The following is a 24,109-nucleotide window of genomic DNA, read 5'->3' on the forward strand; positions in this document are numbered from 1 at the left end:
CCCCACCCCAGTGATTTCAATGCAAGACTTATAGGGACCACAATTTTAGCAAACTGATCTGTGGCAACAGCGATGAGAGGAGGTATGGTGATAGAGAAGAAGAAGAGAGGGAGGGAGGGAGGGAGGGAAGGAGGATTTACTTAAGAATGGAGAGGTGAGAAGTCAAGATTTAGGGTTGGACCCACCCAGCCCCATTTCATGACCTCATATGAACTTTGGAGTGCTGTCCTCTTCCTTTCTCCTAAATGGCTCAGGTCGTGTAGGCAGAAGGATCCACTCCTACTGCCCTGTGGGGACACTGTCAGGGTGGGGCTCCCTTGAGGCAAATCCCAGGCATAATTTTGGAGCAGAAAGTGTTTGTTTCTAATTTCCTTTTTTATGTGATGATGTGGCTGGAGTCAGAGCCCAGTGTGGGAAAGGGTGGGTTGGTGGGTGGCATTTTATGGCTTCAACAAAAAGTTTCAACATTTACTGGATGCCTGTGCAGAGGTCTACAGAGAATCAGATGGAAAAGACAAGGTCCAGACATTGAGGAACTCAAATACCAGCAGACACATCCGCCTCCTCCTCCAACACATAGTGCATGTGCCGTGCTGGGACTGAGTTCTAGGAGAGGCACTCTGCAGGACCCCGCAAGGGAGCGTTCTGAAGAGGAGGCAGAGGATGGGGGCTAGAGAGGGCAGGATGTGCTTTGGAGACAGGATGTTCTGGATTCAGATCCAGACTCTACCAGTTGAGTGTCCTGGAACAATTGACTCAGACTCCTTTGGCCTCAGTTTCCTGCATTCCTGATTGTTCTGAGGACTGAATTAATGTATACATCACATCTGTGGAGCACCAGAAATAAGTAAAAGCCCAATAAAATCTTGTTTCTTTCCTCCACCCAACCCCCTTGTTAGGAAGAGATTTGGTTTCTCTTATTCATGCTTTTGGAAAGTAGGAAACTTTAGTAATAATTTTTCCCCCTAATCAAACACACATACTTTTTATTGGAACAGAAGTGTTGATATAAAGCACGAATGATATTTGATGGTACCATTTTATGTGATGTATGTTAGTATACAAGAGAATGCCTATCATTTTGTACTAAAGAATAGAGGAATTTTTTTCTCCCTAACGTGACCTAGTTCTCCCAGCATAGCCTGGATCAGGACTACGAGAATCCCCACTCAGACACAGCGGGCATCTCTGCTCATTCACTGAGTAGATATTTATTGAGTATATCTATTCCAGGCATGTGTTGGATCCTGGGGGGGATGCAAAGAGGAACAGGCCTGAGAAGTTGAGAGTCCCCAGCGACTGTGGAGGAAGGGGTTAGGAACAGACATGAAGTGTGCGTGTGCAGTGAAGAAACTTGCCCTGGGACAGGAAGTGAGGATTATGGGTTGTGGTCCTGGTCCTGCCTCCACCTTGCTGTGGTGACCCCTGACAAGTCCCACTCCACTCCGATGCCACCTATCACATTAGGTGGACCAGATAAATGCAAAGCTCACTCCAGGGGCAGGATGGTATCTTCCTCGTGAGCCAGGATTTGTGACTGTGCAGATTCTCAGAATGGTACACATTCCACAATCCCAGACTGTCCTTCACACTGGCTGTATCTCAACTGTGCATTCTTAATCAATTCTGGTGGAGTGATTTCTGTTTCCTGCATGAACTGTTTCTGCTTTGCTTGCTAATTTTTCTCTTTCTCTTCTTTTTCTCTCTCCCTTCTTCTGTCTGCTTCCTTTCTCTGTACCTCCTGACCCCTCCCTGATCTTCACCACGGTGGCAGACATGGAAATGGATGTGGAGAGCGACCCTGAGTCAGAGCCAGTGACAGAGTGAATGACAAGACCCCACACAGTGCAGACATCCAGGAACGGACCACTCAGGAGACCCCTGGGTCCCAGAGCTACTCCATCCCTCCCCATCCTGCCAACACTCCATTTCCTATTTCAGTGCGGATTAGAATGGATGCTGAACAAGGCAACACAGGCTCAAGCAGTTGAAACTGCTGCATGTATGAGAGCAATCTTCCTTTGAGGGGTCACCCATCATTCAAACATTATGCTGGAAAGTAATGAAAAAACAATGTGGGATTTTTTTTTTTTAGGACTTCTATGTGGACTTTACTCTTCTCAAAGGGAAAATGGCTTTGGTTCCAGAGGCGCATGATTTAATATAAAATCACATGGTCTTAGGCGGACCAGGTCAAAGTAGGTCCTGGTTTCTAATCCACTTTACACTTTAAGCTTAAATGGACCAGAATGCCTGTGACTTTATGACTTTAGTGTTTGTACCCATTGCTACTTTCTTAAGAACCAAAAGAAGGTGAAACTAACAATAACTCGTGTAGCGTGGATTTTTAGGAAAGCCAGACATAGTCTCATGTTCCTTTTCCACTTATACCTAACACAGGGCTGAAATTCCATCATCAGAAGTTCTTTCCTCTGGGGCTGACAAATTTTGCGTTTCCAAAATTTCCCTGATTAAAGTTTTTCAAAAGATAGGCATCACACCTGAAAGCAGTGGTCCTCGGCTCTGGTGCCATGGGACATCACTGGGTCATAAATACTGGTGAGGAGAGGGCTGTGGAGGTGGGAATCTCTGCTTCAGCCTGAAAAGAATCTGGGTAGACTTAGCAGAGAACCCCTGCATAACATCGTGACTGCTCAGTCTGTTTGGTAATTAAATGGTCTCTTGATGAAGGAAAAATCCTGCCAAGTTGGACAATGAAAGGTCCAGAGACGGCAGGACCATCCTGGGGATGGAGTGCCCTTGAGAGAGGAGATGGGGCAATCACTAAAGATAGCATCAGTTGAGTCAATATTTTTAAGACCACGAATTGTAACAGGTCTTGTTCTCAGTGTGACAGAGGGGATCGTAATTTAAGCAAAAGATTTGATATGAGCCCGAATAATTGCAACACCAGGCAATGTAAGATACATGCATCCAAGAGAGATGAATAAAAGGCCTTGCAAGTAGAAATGAGGAAGCAGCCCTGTCCAATTAGAAGAATGAGAAAAGGCTTTCAAGAAGCAGCAGTGTTTGATCAAGGCCTGGAGGGCGGCCAGAGCATGAACCACAGGGTTTCCCGTGTGCAGAAAGCTGCAGCACAGGGAGAGGTCTGTGATGCTGGCGCACAAGCACCCCAGAGGGAGGGACAAAGATGAGGCTGGGGTCGGGGGCATCCCTGGGACCTGAGGGCCAAGTGAGCCAATTGTGCGTGGTTCCCTAGGCAGCCCAGGACTGTGCCAAAGCATCCTCAGGATGGCAGGTCAAGAAAGATGTGTCTGAAGGAAGATATATGGCAGCAAGTGGTGACAGCAGAGACAGGGTGTGGGTGGCACCTCCCATCCAAGAGAAGAGGAGAAAGAAAGGCCAAGGGAACGGGTAAAGGAAGAGGAGTTTGGTGCAGTGTGGAAGTGGTCAGAGGCACTTTAGAGAAAAGGATGGGGCCCTTTCTCAAGCTGAGAAGATAGACTAGTTGAGGAAGCAGGGTCCGGATCTAGCATCTTGGATTGTGTCAGGCAGAGCTCAAAGGCCTCTTGCAAAGGGAAGTTGTCCCTAGGCCCCGGAGAGACATGGCTCTTTGCCTGCCACTGTAGACTTGGGGAGAAGTTGCCCCTTCCCCACTCACTATACCCAAGCTGGAGTGACACTGTTTCCCATCATCTGTCACCCCTCTGTCTGGTTGTAAGACCAGCTTTATCCACAGGCAAAGTTACTTCTCTAGAGTGATGTGAAAGCAGGCCCTCAGTCCAGACAGTCCCTCTCCAGCAGTGCTGGCCACTCACAGGCTCCCAACAGCCTGACCACCTGGCCATGTCTAAGACAGCCTGGCTGGAATTCCTCCACCTAGAACTAGGTATTAGGTCCTGAGGATAATTTGGGTAAAACAGACCAAAATGAAGGGAGACAAGAGTAATACAAAGATCTCGGCAGCAATCAATGGTGTTTCCTAAAAAAGGAAGAAAAATTTGCTTTGGGACTCAGCAGGAAAATACATTTAAAATTGTTTATAGCTTTAGATAGTATTATTACCTCTTGTTATTGGAGTGCTGACCCTTCCAGGCTTCCCCCCAGAGTAGAAGAGTGTCTCTACTTTTGGGTAATCAAAGCCAAAAGGAACAATTTGTCCAAGAGGATTGGGGGCCAGGAAACATCACTAACCAGTTCTCTTGGCTTTGGCCTTCCTTGTGGATAGGAGGTGCCTGCACTGATTCCCATCTGTCACCCCTCTCTTCCCCCCTGAAGGGCCTTGGAGTCATCTATAGTTTAAGTTAGGTAACTCTCTATTCAGTCAAAAAGATGAATTTGGAGTCCTAAAATTAGAAATCACAATTTATGAGTAGAATCTCAGGGGTGAGTTGTCTCTTCTGTTTCCCAAGGTGAGCAAGTAAAATTCAGGAGGAGAGAATCTCTGACTTTCGAATGCCATCCTCGGAAATTATCAATACTGACCACTAATGTTCACCCTTACACAGCTAATGTTGATTCTAGGCCATTTTCACTAGAGAACAGATCCTTAAGAATTGTCAGTCTGGTTTACTTACAAGAACACTGAGTTTAAAGTCAGATCTGGTTCTCTGACTGTAACTAACTGGGTGACCTTAGACAGTCAAGTCTCCTCCCTGAGCCCATCTATAAGTAAAGATGATGTTCTAGATTGCCTGACTTCAGGCTCCTTTCCAACTGTGAAGTTCTGTGATTCTTCAGTTCTGGCAGAGGTTTTGATCTAAGATTAGGATTTCCTTAGAAATGAGCACCATCCTCTGATGAAGGCCCCTAAAGAGATACTGACAAACTGGGTCCTCAGCCACTGACCTGACTCCCGGCAGACTGGTGCCGGCAACTCCCCTAAGACCTGGCTGGATAGGAAGGCTCTCTAAGACCACCTCTGAGGAGCAGGCATCTTTGGTCTTGCCCTACAGTCTGCTCCAATGTCCAGCCACCAACAACTGGAGAAAATGAGCAGGTGAAGACTAAAAGTTGGTCCAACCTGCCCCTCCTCCTGCCTTCTGTGCCTGCCGAGAACCAGCAGGGTGGGGCTACATACTTATGCAGGAGCTGGGTTTCTTTTTGTTTGTTTTGGGATTTTTTAATGCCAAGCTCCAGTGTGAGAACAATGACTGCTCTAACTCAGCATGTGGTTGGGGCTGGAAGAACTGAAGATTCTTTGGTTCATGTGAGCCAGAATTTTATCACTACGCCATGGGCTTCATGCTTGGGCAGAAGAGGATAAGAGGATTGCACAATAGAACTGGAAGTCAAGGAAAGGGGCCTGGTGGGGATCTGCTTGAATCTCAGCAGAACTGCCCCTGCCCTGGAATTGACAGCAGGCCAGGTGAGTTGACCACACAGTAGTACCATAATAGATAGGAGAGGCCCCAGATGCAGGGCCACTGTTTGCATGGACTATGACATTGCTCTCTGGAGTTGTGTGCAGTGTACAACCTGCACATCTGTATGGGACAGGCCCACCAGATGGCCCCAAGACGAGGAAAGGGTAATTGAGAGGCCTCACTCTCTTCTCTCTCAGTTGCAGACTGTGGAGCCCCGGCAGAGCTGGAAAATGGGCTGGTCACCTTTTCCACCAGGAACAACCTTACCACATACAAATCTGAGATCAGGTACTCCTGCCAGCAGCCCTACTACAAGATGCTGAACAGTATCACAGGTGAGCCCTCTGTGTTGAACCAGCCCCCTCCCACCTCACACACACTGGATCTCTGGGTTAGTCTGGGGGCGGAAACAGCCAGTTAATTGGCCACAGTTTGAGAGGAATTAGGAAGAGGAATACTTGGAGACATGCCTCCCCATTCCCTGCCTGAGGCCTGTATCCCAAGAGTTAGACTGCATGACACCCCAGTACCCACACAGACACACAGCCTCCAGCAGGGAAGGAACCCTCAAGGCCGATCAATTCTGCCTCCACTGCAGAATAGCGCTAAGAAAATTCTCCTAATTTCTCAAAGCCTCGAAGTCCTCCCTTCTGAAGGGAAATAGTGATGTAGCTCACAGAGCTGCTGTAAGCCTCATGAGATGGAGGACACGAGTGTGGTTTATAAAAGGTTTGTTAAGTGGAGAAACGGAGGCAGAGCAAGTGAACCAAGGGCCGCATGACTCATGATGAGAACTGCCTTCCAGGGGCTGGGCCGTGCCCCAACAGGCAGGAGTCAGATGGCTCAGAGCCTTGGAACCATACTGAAGAGAGTGCTGTTTATTTGTGAGGCGAATGGGGAGATGTTGGTGATTTTGAGCAGAGAAGAGACAAGGTCAGATTTCCATTTTAGAAAGATGCTTCAAGTTGCTGACACGACTGGCTTGGAGTGAACGGCATCAGAAAGGCTCTTTGAAGGACTTGCCATGACCCACAACAGAAGAGTTAAGAACCGAGATCACTCTTCCATGTGCTATAAATTAACTATATTTTCCTTCTTCAATCTTTTCCCACTCTCCCAGGTGTATATACCTGTTCTGCCCAAGGAGTCTGGATGAATGAAGTCCTAGGGAGAAGCCAGCCCACCTGCCTACCAGGTACCTCACCCTCAAGTTCTCTGCCTCAAGGTCTCCTATGCAAGGACCTCAGGCCACAGGTGCTCTGGCTGTTAATGGATGGAGGGATGGGGGCATGATGCTTCAATTGTTCTTTAAGAGAGATTTTCAGATGGTCAAGGGTCAGAAAAGCCCAGCCTCACACCTTCTCAAAACAACCAGCCTCTATATTCAGCCTATTCTATCACACCAGCAGCCTTCCTGCCTCCTCTCTCTGCAGTCGGCTTCCTTCCCACCAGATTTTTCATCCCACACAGCTGGTGTTTGCACCTGCTGTGTGCCAGGAAAAGGGAGAAGTAGGCACACTGTCCTTAAGCACTCACTGTGTTGTAATGGAGATGGACATCAGACAAATACCAAATGGCTATAGAACAGAGCAACAGGTTCTTCCACAGAGCAATGTGTTCAAGCCTTGGTGACTGCTGCCTCCCCGACCTTGCCTACTGACCCCCATCTTAAAATGAGAAAAGAGTTTTGTGGTAATAGGAAGTGTCCCTATGCGTGCAGACTTGGGGGATATTTTATGGACATTTGTGTTAGCATTAAAAGTCTGGATAACTTGCATCACAGTCATACTGTACACACATATTCAAATTGACTTAGAGAAGTTTAGCCCCAAGTGCATACTATAGGGTTAAATAGATACCTAACAATAAATTAAATTTAATATTCACAACACAGAAATTTACACTTAAAAAAGTAAGAATAGCACTGATTGACAGGTACAGTCATTCAAGATGGCACTGAGGAGCAGCACTGATCTGCCATTTGCTTGAACAGCAGGAGCTTTGCAGTATGATTAGGTGTTGGGTGACATTCGTATTTTACTGAATTAGAGTGTTGGGTAAACTGAGATAGTGTATTATTTGAATGCACATTTTAGTACCCTCAATATTCACTCAGTAGGCTTCCAGATGTTAGACATTAAAATGGAAAGGTTAGGGAGCCGTCTACTATTGTCCTTGAGAACTGAAGTAAGTGTTAGCATTTGGGCATCAGTTTTGGCCATCACAGGTACTAGGAGATCCCAGAGAAGGAAGAAGTCACTGCACATGGTTGTCTGGGAGTAGAGAGATGGGGGCTGGTTAGGAAGATTTTGCTTAGGAGGGCTTTATGCCTAAGAAAGAACTAAAAGAACTCATGAGGAGCTGGAGCAGGGAACAGGTCAACCCATCCATGCTCTGCTGATCCCCAGCCTCTCATTTGGGCTTAGCCAGGAGCATACCCTAGGGCCACAGCTGGGGAAGCCTCAGAGAAGATAGGAATGGTGGAACTGAGGCAAACTGGAGATCAAATCCCCATTTTGCTAAAATACTATGTGGACCATAGAAGACAGCACTGCAGGTAGATTCCGTCTTGGGCAGCCATGTTGTGACCTCTGGAAGGGGGTGAGGCACTGAGCTGGGAGTCAGGAGCCTGGGTCCTAGTCCTGGTGTTGTCTTTCCTAATTGTGATCTTTGGTAAGTAAGCTCACCTCTCTGGGGCTAGGGTTTCATACCTCAGAAGTGAGGGAGCAGGACCAGGTGATCCATGACATTCCGGGACTCTTTGGTCATCATCATGTAGATTCATACAAAGCATCTCGTATGCAAGGAGCCGTGAAACTATTTTAACACCTGGTGGTCAGCAGAACATGGTGCATCATTGGACTAGGCCAGAGAATTCTAAATTCCCTCCCCCTAAAACACTGAGATTGAACCCAGAAGCAAGCCAAAATGGAGAAAGCCATTTCATCTAGCATAATAATGTCCACCTTACCAAGGAAACTGTTAAGCGTATATTATTTGCCCCTTATTTTACACATGAGAAAACTAAGGATCAGGGAAGTATAATAATTTGTCCAGAGTTACCTACAGAAAGTTAGAGGTGGAACTGGAAGGTGAACTCAAGGCTTTTGATGTCAACAAAAGCAATGCCGAGCCATTCTTGACTCTGCCATCCTTATGAACCCAGTATTCTAAAATATCACATTTTTGCTTGTAGAGCCCTCCCTCAGTGCCTCCAGTCTTCTAGGGCCCGAATCTGACTTCAGCACAGCTGAAGCTAGTATTTCAGGGAGATTCCTTTGTCCCAGGAAAGACGGGATGGAGAATGGTAGCAGCCAAAAAGAATGGCCCCACTTCAGTGGGCTCTCTCAAAGTCTTGCTGGATCATTCAACTTCTTGAAAAGAGTGTATCAAGAAGAAAAACAGACTTTAGTGGGAAAAAATGAAGCTAGAGTCAGAAGAAATGGGCTCCATTGCTGGCTCTGCCACTAATAATTTTGAGTTTGTCATGTGCCTTCTCTGAACCTCAGTTTCTCCATCTGTAAATCGGCTGTTCTTCAAGTTTCCCCAGCTCTGACATTCTGTGACCTGGGGTACGCTCTGGCATCTTGGTTGGAAAAAGGCATCATTCAGCTCTGGCTTTCTTGTGTCCATGGACTGAGCCACAGGCATACTGCTTACCAGATGACGGCCTTTCATCACTAAATGAGTTTACATGCAGGGCTAGTCACAGACTTGCCTTGAGATGTCTTTGTAGGCTGCTACTTATTATTGGGAGTCTGGCCTTCAACTCTTAAAGGCCAGGCCACAAACTGTTAGCAACAATGAGCTCACATCTGGCCTGGGGTGAACAGCAGGGTGCTTCAGGATCACGAAAGAAGCATTTGGCATCAGGAAGAAGAGGATCTGAAAAGCATTAGGTTGCTAAAAGCCTGACCTCTCAAAGTTGCCAAGAAAACTCAAATGCTCCTTGGCCTTTAAAGGATCTTTGAAAGTATCCAGGGCCAAGGAGTGTAGCCTGGCAATTTGCAACCTAATGCGTGGTTAGGAGGAGGTCCACGCTCACACGAGGCTTACATCCCAGACATAAGCACTCTGCTGGGAGGAATCCATGTGAGCTTGTTCCTAGCAGTAGGGGGGCTGGTACTGAAGACCCTCTGCCCATGGGCCAAAGGCGTTTGGCTGCAGGAGGCTGGTGGTACATGTGCATGCTCGGGGTACAACTTGGTGGAACGAAGTTTGATCAGACCCTTCTTCTTCTCTTGAAGGTACTACTGGGTTCCTGGGTGCAATGATGGGTGGCTCAGAACAGAGCCCATGCATCATTGCTTGTAGATTATGCCACCCCACCTTTCCCTAACATTGGATGCCCAGGGCATCCCTTCACAGTATGAGTTCTTTAGGCTGGAGAAGAAAAGGTTAGTGGGCCCATGACCATGGTCTTCATATGTAATGAGGCACTGTTGGGTACAGGATAAGACGTTGATCTTAGAATCTAGTTAAGTCCCTACTACTCAACTTAACAGTCACGTGACCTTGGGCTAATCATTTAACCTCTGGGAGAGTTTTACTCGCCTGTAAAATGGGGGTAGTCAGGGCAAATGAAATAAAAATCAAAGGAATTTGAAATTTGAAGGATCCTTGGAGATCGTCTTGACCAGCTGTCTCGTTTAGCAAATCAAAAATTGAGATCCAGAAAAGGAAATTTGCTTACCCAGAATCACACAGGACAGAGGAGAGCAGTCAAGTCAAGGCCCCAGGTGTCTTAGGCCGAGTCCAGAGTTTGTTGTAACCTGCTAGACAGTCTTTTCATTTCCTTCCATCTCTCAAAGCTGATAGCCTATGGTTTTCAGAAGTTTTCTAAGTGCCCACAGAGTGGACCACTTCTGGGTTCTGAGATGTCTTTCTAGGGAAGATAGGCAAAGTGACCACTGCTAGATATAGGTCTGGCTAAAGATGGTCCATGCACAAGTGATCTTGGCTGCAATGGTTCAGGATGGTGAAGGCCCACATATAAAATGATCTGGTCCATAGATGTCCTTGGCTACAGATCTACAGATGGGCCAGACTAGAAAGACTTAGGCCAAAGATGACCCCTCAGAGCTTTCCCAGGCTAGCATGGCCCCGTGGTGTAGAGTAGGGTCTGTGGTGGCATAATCTACAGTGGATGGATGTGAATTACTTTCAGTGGCTCTTTTCACCTGGCTGAGCTGACCAGTCTCTGTCTCCTATTCCTGCTCCCTCCTTACAGTGTGTGGTCAGCCCTCCCGCTCCCTGCCAAATCTGGTCAAGCGGATCATCGGAGGTCGGAACGCCGAGCCCGGCCTCTTCCCCTGGCAGGCCCTGATCGTGGTGGAGGACACCTCAAGGGTACCAAACGACAAGTGGTTTGGGAGCGGGGCCCTGCTCTCTGAGTCCTGGATCCTCACAGCAGCCCACGTGCTGCGCTCCCAGCGCAGAGACAACACGGTGACACCAGTCTCCAAGGACCACGTCACTGTCTACCTGGGCCTGCATGACGTGCGGGACAAATCGGGGGCTGTCAACAGCTCAGCTGCCCGAGTGGTGCTCCACCCAGACTTCGACATCCAGAACTACAACCACGACATTGCTCTGGTGCAGCTGCGGGAGCCTGTGCCCCTGGGGCCCCACGTCATGCCCATCTGCCTGCCACGACCCGAGCCCGAAGGCCCGGCGCCCCATGTACTGGGCCTGGTAGCTGGCTGGGGCATCTCCAATCCTAACGTGACGGTGGACGAGATCATCAGCAGCGGCACGCGGACCTTGTCGGACGTGCTACAGTACGTCAAGTTGCCCGTGGTGCCGCACGCCGAGTGCAAGACCAGCTATGAGTCCCGGTCAGGCAACTACAGTGTCACAGAGAACATGTTCTGCGCCGGCTACTACGAGGGCGGCAAGGACACATGTCTGGGGGACAGCGGTGGGGCCTTTGTCATCCTCGACGACTCTAGCAAGCACTGGGTGGCCCAAGGCCTGGTGTCCTGGGGGGGCCCCGAAGAATGTGGCAGCAAGCAGGTGTATGGGGTCTACACTAAGGTCTCCAACTACGTGGACTGGGTGTGGGAGCAGATGGGCACCCCGCAGGGTGTCGGGGAGCTCCAGGTGGAACGGTGAGCTGCCTGACTTCCTCAGGGCCGCCTGTCCTGCCCAACCCAAGCAAGGCTGCACCACACACTCCCGAAAGCACCCTCCTTGTTACTCAGCAGACCAAATGGGACAGAACACACTGCTCCCACCTTCCCAAGGCAGCCCCCAGGACTCCAAGAGGCAGCAGTGTGATACAGGAAAAAGGTTCTACACAGGAGACCTAGGTCCCGGTCCTGGGCGAGTCCCTTCCCCTCTCCCAGCCTCACTCTCCCTGTAGAACAGCGAGGAGCTAGGCTGGGGGCAGTCCCACCACTCCTCTCTAGAGTGCTTACCCCAGGGACCTCGTTCACTCCATTCACTTGTCAGACTCCTTGGCCCCACGGTGGGTGTAACTGAGCTTGGACCTGACTGTTAGAGAATGTCTCCTTGCCTTGAGCTGAAGTCCGAGACCATGTATTTTCCCAGCTCTGGCTTCTGGGCACAGTCTAATCCCTTTTCTGGCAGAGAGCCGCTCAGGTCTGGGGAGACAGGGGTTGCACCCCCAGAAGCCTTGCAGGACTTTCATCCCTGGGGTTCTTCTCCCCACGGCTCCTTGCAGTCCAAGCCTTATCTCTTATATTCCCTGTTAAAGGAATTTCAAAGGACAAGGAGAAAGCTGGGAAGCCCTGTGGTGACTGTAGGGAGAAGAGCAGTGGGAGGCTCCCCCACCCCGTTAAATTCCTGCCGTCAACTCAGAACCACCTTTTGGGCACATACGTCACTCTCAAATACCAGCTGACAAAATGGGGCGTCCACACCTGACACTCCAGACAAGCACAGAGCAACCTTCCAGCCTTGAAATGTAGCATCTGAAAGACCACCTCAGCCCCAGCCCCAGGCATGGAGACTGAACTGGATCACTTGGAGAAAGAGAAGGCCCATGCTGTGCCCCGCCGTGCTTCTGGGCAGGGAAACAGAACAAAGGCGGGCTCCGGATGTAGGAGTGGCCCAATCCCACCGCACTGCCCAGCGTGCCTGAATCTGGGCTTTCCAGAGAGTGCACCCAGGATGGACGTGCAGAGGGATCCACTTCTCTGGTTTCCAGGGGCCAGAGTCAAGGGAAGCCGAGACTTGCCCATGAAAGGCAATGAGAAGACACAGAGAGACAAGAGTCCTGGGTTCTAGCCACAGCTCTTTCCCCAGCTGGCTGTGTAACCTTTGACAAATCAGTTTCCCTCTCTGGGCTTCAGTTTCCCCATCTGTCAAAGGATCCCCTCAGGATCCTTCCAGCTCCAGTGTTCAGCTCTTCCGTTGCCAGCAGCCTCTCCCTGGACCTCAGACAGGGCTAATCGTCCTCCTCCCGGAGCTCTCTCTTCAGGGGACTCTCCATCAGAGAAAGGCAGCCAGAGAAAGCCCTGAGAGGAATTCCAAGAGAACAATTGGGAAGCATCCACTTTTCCAACCGGGTCCTGAAAGCACACTCCTATGTCTATGAACAGTGCATGTAGATGATGCTATATTTTGTATGTTTTATATCACAAGCTTCACTCCTCTGTAAGGTGCCTCTGCACTCCGGTTCTCCTGTCCAGGGGACTAAAGTGGAAATAAACCTTCAGTGGATAACCAACAGCCTGTGTTTTGGTGTCTGGTTATTTTTGATGTTTGTTTGCTTTGACCTTTTGAAGAAAATCTGGACCCTCATTAAGCCCAAATCTCTCCCATTGCAGAAATAGTACAATTTTTGTCACCTGGACATCATCCAAGAAAGGGTGATGAGGAGTGGAGTGGTTATGGGCGTGTGTCCTCTTCGAGGCTGCCCATTCCGTCATGGAAGTGCCAGCCATTTAAGCCCTTGACTCCAGAGAGCTCAAACTAGCATGCAATGCAAGGTCATGGGCATCTAGGTCTCACACAGGCAAAGAGAGCTCAACGTCGTCAGAGTGGAGATGGCAGTATGATGGGACCTTGAGGACAGAGAGGTTCATACAGATGAAGGGGATCTGGGTAGCTCTGCAGAGAGGTTGCAAAGAACGCCCCGGGAGATGGGAGGGGAGGGGCAGAGGGGACAGCGATCAAGCAGGAAAGTGTACCCTGAGTAGAGTGGGAGCAGTGGGGATGAGGGAGAGTGGGCAGTCTTGAAGGTCATCCTCTATTTGTGCTCCTTCCTATAACCAGTAATTCTCTAATTTGGGGCATATCGGAATCACCTGGGGTGTTTAAAAATGCAGATTCCTGGGTCTCACCCATGGGAAATTCTGAATCAGCAGGCCTGAGGGTGGGCAGCTTACTGTGGAAAGTGAAGGGCTTAGAGGGACGGAACTGAGCTAGAGAGAGCGGCCAGGAAATTACTGCAACCATTCTGGACAGAGGTGGTGAAGACCCACCAGACCTAGGACATGACAGTGCAGATGTGGGGGTGGGGAAGTTTGAAAACATGTAAGTGTATTCAGCAGGGTTTGATGTAGTGGCATCGTGTGAAATAGTGCAGACACAGAGGTGTGGGGTGACACAAACTAACGTGTTAGTGACGGCTCCCCATGGGATGTGCTCTTGGTTTGCCTTTGTTTGAGGTTTTTATTGAAATGAAAATGTCATGGTTTTTACACTCTTGAGAACTAAGGAAATCCTGCATTATGCTTTATACTTCATATGTAGCTGGTTTCAAAGATTATCATGTCTTGTGTTCTGTTACATTTCAGATTTTTACTTTCTTCTAGATATTTGGATTTTATGTTGTGACATACTGAGACACTGAGGCGTCATGAGGTTGCATGGAGAGCACATTATGACATGGAGGGGAGCAGACACATTACTTTCTGCTGCTTCTGGTGATTTTTTACCAGTTTAGTGGCTGATTGGATATGGGAGTTGAAGAAAGAGGAGGCAATAAGGATGCGTTCTGTACAGACATTAACAGACATCTGGAATAATGAAGGGAAGAAGGTTGGTGGAGGGTGGAGACCAGGGCTTGGTTTTGCTGTCTTTGAAGAGTTCACGAGTAATCCAGCTGGAGGCGGAAGGAAGGACTGCTTCAGAGGAGAGAACAAGTCAGAAACACTAATCTGAAATTCATCAGGGTCTAAGTGTATGATGGCACAGGAGGAGATGGCATTTTGCAGAAAAGGAAAGGGAGCTGAGGACTGAACAAGGGGAACACCAACATGGAAAGCATGGAGAGAAGAAGAGAAACCCCAAGAAAGAGAGAAAAAAGAGGAATCGGAAACACAGGAAGGGAAGCGCTTCAGAAGCCAAGGAGGGAAAGTGTCAAGAGGGATGAAGTTGTCAGCAGTGCAAATGACCCAAGGTGGTCCAGAGGACACCTCCAGCCTGGACTTCCTTGGGCGCAGGGACTCGGTCTCTACTGTCAACTTTGAGATAAGATCCAAAGAGTAGGCCTGCGTTCATGTTGAAGTCCCTAACCCCCTCTCCCTCTTCCTTCATACTCCTTGTCCTTAATCTTCCTCCTCCTCCAGCTTTTCCTCCTCCTTTACCTCTTCCTACTGCTCCTCCTTTATTTTTCCCACTTCTCTCTCTCTCCCCCTCCCTGTCTCTCTCTCTTCCCCACCATCTGCCCCCCACTCTCCCTCACCCTCCCTTCTTTTCTCTGTTCCTCTCTCTACCCTTCTCCTAGGTTTTATGTCTTTCCTGAGGCAGCACACTGCTCTTACAGCCTCCTTTCTCTATGGCTTATATGCTCAGCTCCCTGGGTTTTGCTTCCTTGAAACCTACAAATCTTTTCTTCTTACCATAGAGCCTGACTCTTCCAATGAAAAGTGTATTTCCAGACTTTGTCTTCTGCTTTGCTCTTTCAAAAGTCAAAGCTGTATCTAGCCTCATCTGAAACAATGGATGCTCCAGCTTTAATAGTGGGTGACCACAAGGCAAGGAGAATTCCTAGAGATGAAGAATGTATGAGATGAGATTTCAGAACTGGTATCTTCCTGTACATGTAAATATAACCATCGAAGTTCCATTTGTGGGCCCAGAGCCATCCTATCTCCATCTGTGATTATGGCTCTATTAAATATTCAAGCGGCCACGTTATTTCCAAGTCTGTGCAGCGCATGGCACTTTCTTCTTTTGAATCCATCTCCAAAGGACAGGGAATAATGTGGGTATTGATTGTCAACTTCTCTTTCCAAAATCTTGACTATGGAAGAGAGGAGAGGGAAAGATTGTGGAGTGAATGAGAAGCAGGGAAAGTGGAGATTTGATTTTAAGGATGAGAAGTCTTGACCATGTTTTGGAGGCATAAACAAAGGAGAGTTGCAATATGGAGGAGAGGGTAAGAATCTCCAAAGCCAGATCCCCATGAATTTGGAAATGAGGAGATCGATAACCCAGAATTAGTTCTGAAGAGAAGAAAGTTCACAGAAGGAGCAAATGGAGAGGAGGATGGGTGGGGGAGTTCCCACCCCATGGGCTCTGAGTATCTGAGGGAATGGGGACAGGATATTAACTTGAGGCAGCTGGCTGAGGGCACTGGAATGATGATGCTGGGAGATGCTGGAGATTCAGTCAAGGTTGCAAACCATTCATCTATGATTTTCCCCAGCCCCATTCAGCAGCCTGGTGATAGCCCCAAAGAAGGCAAATGACTGCCTGGATCCAGGAGCTTGGGGTATGAGTGCTCTGGGAGTCATGTAGCGAGAGTTAGTGGTGCTGGCCAGAGTTGGGAAAGCCCAGAGTAGAAATCAGGAGTCCTAGAGTTAAGAGTGTTGCCACTAACTTATGGAGTAACTTTTGGGAAGTCAGTTCTCTTCTCTAGGCCTCAGCTTCTTTAACTGCTTGATGAGAGAGACAGACTAGATGGTCCCCAAGGGCTGTTTACCTGTAAGGTCCTATGTGTCTGTGTCTACGAATCCAAGCCAGTGGAAGCAGAGTATGGAGCAGTCAGACACTTGTTGTGGGGATCTTCAATCTCCCCCACCCCCAGGTCATGAGGAAGAGCTTCTCCAGGGAGGAAAGATCCCTGTGGATAGAGAATGAAAATTCTTTATTAGTCAGGACTCTTCCATTTATCTGTCAGAAACCCAACATAAACAGCTTAAGGGGAAAAAAAGAGAGAATTACAGATTCACATAGCTGAAAAGTCCATACCAAAAGGCTTCAGGTGTGGTTAGATCAAGGGGCTCAAAAATCAGGATACAGCTCAAAAATCAGGATGCAGTCTATCTCTTGCTTCACTCCTTATCTTCTATTTCCACTTTTTTTTTTTCTGTTAGTAGTATTTTTCTCAGCAAACTTTCCATGAAGTGATCATTGGCAGATCTGGGCATATAGCCAGCAGTTTGACTCCTCCAGAAGAGAAAGACCTTCTAGCAAAATTCCCAAGGCAGACTTTCACTGGCCTGGCAGGGTTACATTCCCATCTCTGTGCAATCACTGTGACCAGAGTAAAAGAGGCTTTCATTAGGTCTGGGTCACATTCCTACCCCTAGAACCAGAGGTAAGATCACTGCAACTCAGGCTATATGGACTAGAAATGGGGGAAGAGCGGACCCCAGAGGAAAATTGGGGTGCTGCTACTAAAAGGGGCAATGGGTGCTGGGAGATCAAAAATGACAGATGTTCCTAACAGAGGGTGATGACCTGGCAGCTCTGGCAAAGGGCAAGATGGAGCCCAGAGTGTGATCTGTCCCTCCCTCCCTTGGCTACAGTATGTGGGATTCCCAAGTTCTCCCGGAATCTGATGGCCAGGATCTTCAGTGGACGCCCAGCCCAGAAGGGCACCAACCCCTGGATTGCTATGCTGTCACACCTGGATGGGCAGCCCTTCTGCGGGGGCGCCCTTGTAGGTAAGGAGAAGGTGGAAGGGGTGGGGGACCCAGGGTTAGAGGGAGAGAGTAGGGTGGAAAGAAAGGGACTCTACCCACTTCCTGGAGACTGACAAGGTTTCTTCACTGAGAATCTTGCACACTAGTAGCAGGGTCCAGAGGTACAATGTGGTAGAAAGAGCCCTTAACTGGAGCCAGGGGATGTGTGTTCTGATCTGGCCGGCTCCTTCTGTCAGCAGCACCTTCTGAGCCCTGGGCAGTCTCTGGCACTGAAAGGGGTTAGGGAATCCGACCCTCAAACATGGATCCCAACACAAGGCACCTACATGTGACTCACAGTCAAGGTGTGCCAGTGCTGTGGGACCAGAAAGAACCAGAAAACCCACCCTCCAAGAGTCGGAGAAGGGAGTTTACAAAGGCCTTGAATGCCATGCTTGGGAATTTAGATTTTATCCTGAACATTGCTGCAGGTTTTATAAGCATCTTCTGGGAAGTTCTCACCTGAGACAGCAGGGATTGAAAAAAGGGTGACTCTGGAAGCCAAGAGTCCTGTGAGGTGTCTATGGCAATAGTAGGGAGGGAAGGCATTAACTTCAGAATAAGGACAGAGGATAAGGGATAGACACGAGGCAGATTGAAAACCACCGGGAAATAGTCTTGTCAGAATTTTGTGATGGACTGAATGTGGTTGGGAGTGGGAATGAAAGCAAGAAAGAAATGGTTTATGGCTTTTCCTGCCACAGTTTGGTCCAGATGATCTAAGGTCCATCCCAGCTCTGACATAATAAAAATTAATAACAATCTCGAGGCTCTCTGACCCCATCACAAGAGGAAGAAGGCAAGGATGGGTCCACCTCTGCCGGGGCAGCTCCAGGGCTGCCAGCCTCGCCTCACCCTGACCCACCGTCCTCCTGGGTGCATTCAGGTCAGGACAGCTCCCCGGCAGGGATCCCTGAGAAGGGGTACCAGGCCTGCTGAGGGCTGCGGTCCAGACATCCCAGGACATGTGAAATGGTAACCCAGCAGAGGGGTTGATCCTTTTATTTCCACAACCACAAAGATGAGCTGTCTCACTCTATGGAACCGCACAGAGAGTGAGGACAAGTTAAAGGGGAGCCTGTGGGGAGCGGGCAGGGGAGAGGACCACAACAAGAAGGGAGGAAGAGGCAGAGACAGGGTCAGAAGGATGAAGATAGAGAGACAGAAAGGACAGAGAGAAAACTAGAGAAGTGAAGAGAGATTAAGGGGAAAATAAAAGGAAACAAATACAAGAGGAAGAGAGGCTGGTAGGTCACAGACACCGGAGAGAGAGAGAGAGAGAAAGAGAGAGAGAGAGAGAATCAGGAAAGGTAAAGAATCAGGGAGGACCCAGAAAAGAATAAAGTGTCAAAAGAAAAGCAGAGAGGCAACGGGGAGGAGCAGACAGGGAGAGTGCAAGAGAGCGAAGACATTTCCAATTTTGTTAGAATGTGAGAAAAGAGATGGAATTAATTAAGAATTAGTTTTCTGAAGACTTTGAGTGTTTAAGTTCAATAAGCTTCAGTGCTTCATTGTATCTCCTACATGTTTATTCCCTGTACGTACGTTTTGAAAGGTGTCTGAAGTCTACTTCTCTACCCTCAGCCAAAGGTTTCACCCCACCTCACCTCCCCACCCCTCAATATAGCTCTCCTCATCTAGAATCTCTCTCCTCCTCCAGTCATTCAGTTTTGTAGATGGAGGGAAGTGGGAAGAGGGCAGAGGAAGCTGGGAAGGAGCTTAGGGACAGACAGTGAAAGTGCCCATTCAGTGCTCACCCTGAAGCCTGGGCAGGGGTTTCCCGGCTCAGGGACTCAGAGTTTGCAGAGCTGGGAAGCAAAGCCAGGTCTTCAGACTCACCATTGCACACCCTAGTTTCATCTCAATGGCCCAGAGCCCTGATCTGAGGTAGGCTTCCTAATCTGGGGATCTCGTCCCACTTTATTCACTTGGAAAATTTGGCCAACAGCCCCTGAGTATGAACAGAGATCAAAATACCACCAGGGAAAGAAGGTGGCGTGTGTGGAGCTCTATCCAGAACCCAGTAACCGGAGTTCACAGCTGCTCCTGAGAGGGCCAAGTGAATCCTGGAACTTGCAACAGAAAGGGACCTCTACCCTGGACTCTGAACCTGCCCCGATACCCCCACCCCAAAGCCCTGGTGCCCTTCTTTCTGCTTTGCTCATCCCAGTATATCTCTGGGCTCAGCTATTTATGGGTTTGTCATCTGCTCCACCATGAAGATGAATTGAGGCCTGACTGTATATTAAGCAAAAGGCAGGAACCTGTCCATCAAGGGAAAGAGATAGCCAGGACACAAGAGATGTGCTAGGGTGACTGAGCATCAGGAGACCCAGGGTCTAGCCCTGGCTCAGCCACCAACCGGCAGGTTGGCCCTAGACATCCCTGCTCTCCTCCAGGCCTCAGAATCCATATCAGTGAAATGAGAGTTTTGGCTCAGAACAGTGGTTCTCAGCCCTGGTGACAGTAGAATCATCTGGGGGAAACTTCTAAAATGTATTTGTACCTGGGCCCCACCCCCATGATTTAGATGATCTGGATTTAGGCTCAGGCACTGTTTTTTGGGTTTGTTTGTTTGTTTTTCATTCCCCAAGTGATTCTAAATGTGTACCCAAAGTTGAGAAGCACCACGCAGAACAGTGCTTTTCAAACTTTAATATGCACAGGAATTACTTGGGGATCCATTAAAATCCTCAGATGTTACTACTGAATGCAGATTCTGATTCAGTAGATCTGAGGTGGGACCTGAGAGTCTGCATTTCTAAAATCTCCCAGGTGAGGCTGACGCTGCTGGCTGAGAGACCACACCTTGAGTAGCAAGGCCTGAGGGGCAACTAGTGAGCACAAGGTTTTCTGTGGATACCCTGGGCCATTTGGAGTTCACCAACCCCATGGGTTTAAGGAGCCCTGAAATCATCATTGAAACACTCAGGCTTGGCCTGGGTTGGAATAGGCAAATGAGATCATAGAATAAACTCTTCAATTCAGATTAGGATCATGAGTTTCTGACCTGGGGCTGTGAAATGCAAGGGAGGCGGTGTCAATGGAGAGAAGTGGTCTGAAGGCCCTCAGCATGAGGCAGTGGAAGGCAGGGCAGGGCCAGGCAGGACGGTGTGTGTGTGCAATTCTGTTCTCAGGCTCCAAGTGGATTGTGACCGCAGCTCACTGCCTTCACCAGCCACTGGATCCAGAAGACCCAATCCTACATGACTCAGCCTTGTTCAGCCCCTCTGCCTTCAAAATCATCATGGGTGAGTGAGGAGCAAGCTGATTCCTGAAGCCACCTGTGGTTTGGGGTATGGGGCATGTCTACTCAGTCATCAGGGATGGTGACTAGTAGGATGAAAAATGAGCCAAGACTGGAGTCCAGGGACCTGAGTCCAAGTCCAAGGCTGCGATTCTCAGGCGGTGGGACCATGAGAAAGGCCTCTTTGAAGTCGAGGCCTCAGCTTTTATAATAGACCCCCATCAAGATAATTTCCAAAGATGCTTCAGACTTCTATGAATCTGTGGTTTCAAGTGAATCATACACAAACAATCCAAGCTTCCCCTCTCCTTTGTAAAATCAGGACCACCAGTGGATTCAGTTCTATTCATCACATACTTAACATCCTGACACTATGCCAGAATCTGAAGATGCAAGTTCCTGCCCACTAGGAGCCTACAGTCTAATAGAGGAATAAAATATGAGCACAGAGACCTCTCATATAAAACAGGAAGCAGTGAGCTATAGGAGAGGAACAGATAAAGTGCCAGGAGTTCACAGAGAAGAGACTTGTGACTGAAGAATCTAACTCAAGGATCTAAGAGGTTTCATGGCAGAATAACACATGACCCAGGCAAGGAAGGGTGACTGTATGGTTTGGACAAGTGGCAGAGGGCATTGAGTGAGTATTATAAGGTAATTGGATCAGATCATGAAGAAAGACAGAGTTCAGAGCCCAGGAGAATATGTGGGGAAGGGCAGGTAAGGTGGGATGACTTGGAAAAAGTAGAGGAAGGGCAGTATAAGGCTAGAAGCATGGGCTGGATGGAACAGGGGCTGGCGGGGAACAAGGCATGACCTTGTCCTCACGGTCCCATTGCTCTCATGCCTCATGTGCCTTCTTCTTGCCCAGGCAAGCACTGGAGGCGCAAATCAGATGAAAATGAACAGAGACTCAGCGTCAAAAACATCTTCCTCCATCCTCTGTATAACTCCGGCACGTTTGAGAATGATGTGGCTCTGGTGGAACTGTCAAAGAGCCCGGTGCTGAATGACTTCGTAATGCCCATCTGTCTTCCCTGGGGGCCACTGCAGGAAGGTACCCCTCCCCACCCATGATCCCCCTTCTGCAGAGCCCCTGGTGTCTCCACTGGACTTCTCCAGCATTGGTCTGGCTCTATTGCCAACTGAGTCAGCTGACAATGTTGGCGTGATTCCTCAGCTCCCTCCCCTAAAACAGCTAAGTCAGAACTGGTTCCAAGGCAGCACAAGTAAACAGGCAGGCTTGTTCAGTACTGTAAGAATTTTGTCAGCCAGGGTCCGGGTGGGAAAACAGAAACAGACTAGTTATTGTAACAGAGAGAATTTGACATAGGGTATTGGAGGACTGAAGAAGTAAAAGAGGAATGCTGAGACAGCAGAGATAGCACCTGCAGGAAGAAACCACCACTCCTGGGGCTGGGGGAACAAAGGGAAGAGGCTGGAGTTACAGAACCTGGGAAGTTTGGACACCACTGTTGGGGTGAGGATCCCCTGCTAGGGTGATGCCAACAGTAACTGTAAGTCTTCCTGGAAGCACCCCCTATTTTCAGGCCTCCTGACAAAGCAGATCTGCCATTTCAGGGTCTCATCCACAGCATCACAAAGCAGAGGATAGAAGGGTAAATTTGGAGCTGAGGGACAACAGCTTAATCCCCAGCACAGGCTCCAGTCCCTGGGCTGCCTTCTCCTAGTTGGGTGACCTGGAGGAAGCTGCTGAACCTCAAGCCCCTTACCGCTACACTGGGGATACCTGGGGGTGGTTGTGATGCTTAAAGGAAATAATACATAAACATACCCAACATAGTGTGAGAGTCCAACCCAGGCCAGCTGGCTTTCATTTTATCCTGTTCTGAATTCCGTGTCACAGCTAACCTCCTTTAGTGCAAAGAAGTTACTTTTTAAAATGGCTGAATGTATTCAGGGGAAGTGAGCCAACACGAAAGGCACAGATATGGCTCTGAATCATCAGATGCCCTGTGCCTACCATGTATCACTCAGTTTACATCAATTAACTTATTTAGTACTTATAAAAGCCTGGTGGGGTGGTACTGTAGTCTCATTTTCCAGATGAGGAAACTGAGGCTCAGCAAGGTGAAATGACTTACCCAAGATACAGCTTATAAGAAGCAGATCCGGGGCTAGACTCCCAGGTTTCCAGTTTAAAGCCCAGTGCTGTGTTCAGTATCTGGGCTCTTTTCAAACGAAGAAATAAGTGCTCTATCAGTGCTCAACCATTTCCACAGTCCCTCGAGATCTGCCAACTTTATAGACTTCTAGGCTATTATAGCTGGGAGGGGTTTGGGAGAATACCAAATCCAGCCTCTTCACTTTATGGATGGGGAAACTGAGGTTCAGGAAGGGAGAGGGGGTGAGGGCTAATGGCAGCATATCCTATTGTGGATTAGGCTGGAATTTTTATTTATTCACAATCATTGATTGAGCACCTACTATGTGCCAGCACTGTGCAGGCATGGGGATACAGCCCTGAATAAGATAGGTAGGATTACTGCTCTCGTGGGGCCTAGGTTCCAAGCTAGTTGGGAGTGGGAGAGAACAGACAATGAGACAAACCAGCTAACATCTCTTAGAAACCAATGCCTAAATCTCTGTGGCGGGTAACCTCCAACCCAGCATTCTTCCTCCCCACCATGCTGCCTTTCTCTGAGGGGGCAAACTCAGCCCTTCCCTCCACAGGCAGAGGATGATGGGGCTGCAAGATGCCACCCTCTGAAGACCCCACAGACAGCCTCTCTGTTCTCACTGTGTCTTCTTTCCTCCAGGGACCATAGTCATCATCAGTGGCTGGGGGAAGCAGTTCTTGCAGAGTTTCCCGGAGACCCTGATGGAGGTGAAGTTCAATTTATCCCCTTCAGAGGGTGACACCTCTGCCCTGCATTGGACCTTCCCACTCCATAGCACCCCTGAGAAATTTGGAGGCTTGGGCAGAGGGAGGGGATAAGAGAGGTACTAGAGGCCCAGACTCACCTCTAAAGTTAAGTGGGACTTTGAATCCCAACAAGCCTGATCTGTTTGCTCTACATGTCATGGGGCTCTGATCTATAAACATTTTTCAATGTTTCTGTAGCATACTAAAGGCTCAATTCATGGAAATTCTTCCAGAAAATAGCAGGCTTGGACACCCCAAAAGGTGATCCATCTATACATCACAAAGACTGACATAACAGAGTAACCAAGATGGGCCAAAGAAGGGGCTTTGAGAGCTACAGTCCTTGCAGTAATGAAATTGACTCTTGCATTTAGAAGTTTACATTCTCCATGGATGCAGAACCCTTGAATATGAAGGGCCAACTGCATGAGTTACTCCATGTGCTTGTCTACACCTAGTATCGTCAGACCTTTTAATTTTAACCATTCTAGTAGTGTGTAGTAGTATTTCCTTGTAACTTTACTCTGCATTTCCCTAATGACTAATAGCGTTCAACATATTTTCATATGCTTATTGGCCATTTATGTATCTTCTTTAGTGAAGTGACTATTCAAATATTTGGGGGGGGATTTGTCTTCTTACTATTGAGATGTAGGGGTTCTTTATTTTGGATATAAGTCTTTCGTCAGTGTATATATTATGAATACATTTTTCTCAGTGACTGAAAAAAAAAAAAAAGAGGAAGTTTACATTCTTGTCATTTCAG

At 48.5% G+C, this 24,109-nt stretch overlaps 1 protein-coding gene across 4 annotated transcripts in view; it reads left to right on the forward strand.

The window, feature by feature from the left end:
- The window catches only part of MASP1 (MBL associated serine protease 1), a 65,860-nt gene that overhangs the window by 36,729 nt on the left and 5,022 nt on the right, over positions 1 to 24,109 (forward strand). For 2 of the 4 annotated variants that reach the window (XM_045519767.2, XM_010959225.3), the window contains 3 exons: positions 5,525 to 5,662; positions 6,448 to 6,522; positions 10,558 to 13,022. In XM_045519767.2, coding sequence (XP_045375723.1) covers positions 5,525 to 5,662; positions 6,448 to 6,522; positions 10,558 to 11,441 — 1,097 coding nt within the window. In that variant the 3' untranslated portion in view covers positions 11,442 to 13,022. The other 2 variants (XM_045519768.2, XM_045519769.2) reach the window with 2 other exon arrangements.

Source organism: Camelus bactrianus, chromosome 1 (assembly GCF_048773025.1).
Source record: "Camelus bactrianus isolate YW-2024 breed Bactrian camel chromosome 1, ASM4877302v1, whole genome shotgun sequence".
NCBI lineage: Eukaryota > Metazoa > Chordata > Mammalia > Artiodactyla > Camelidae > Camelus > Camelus bactrianus.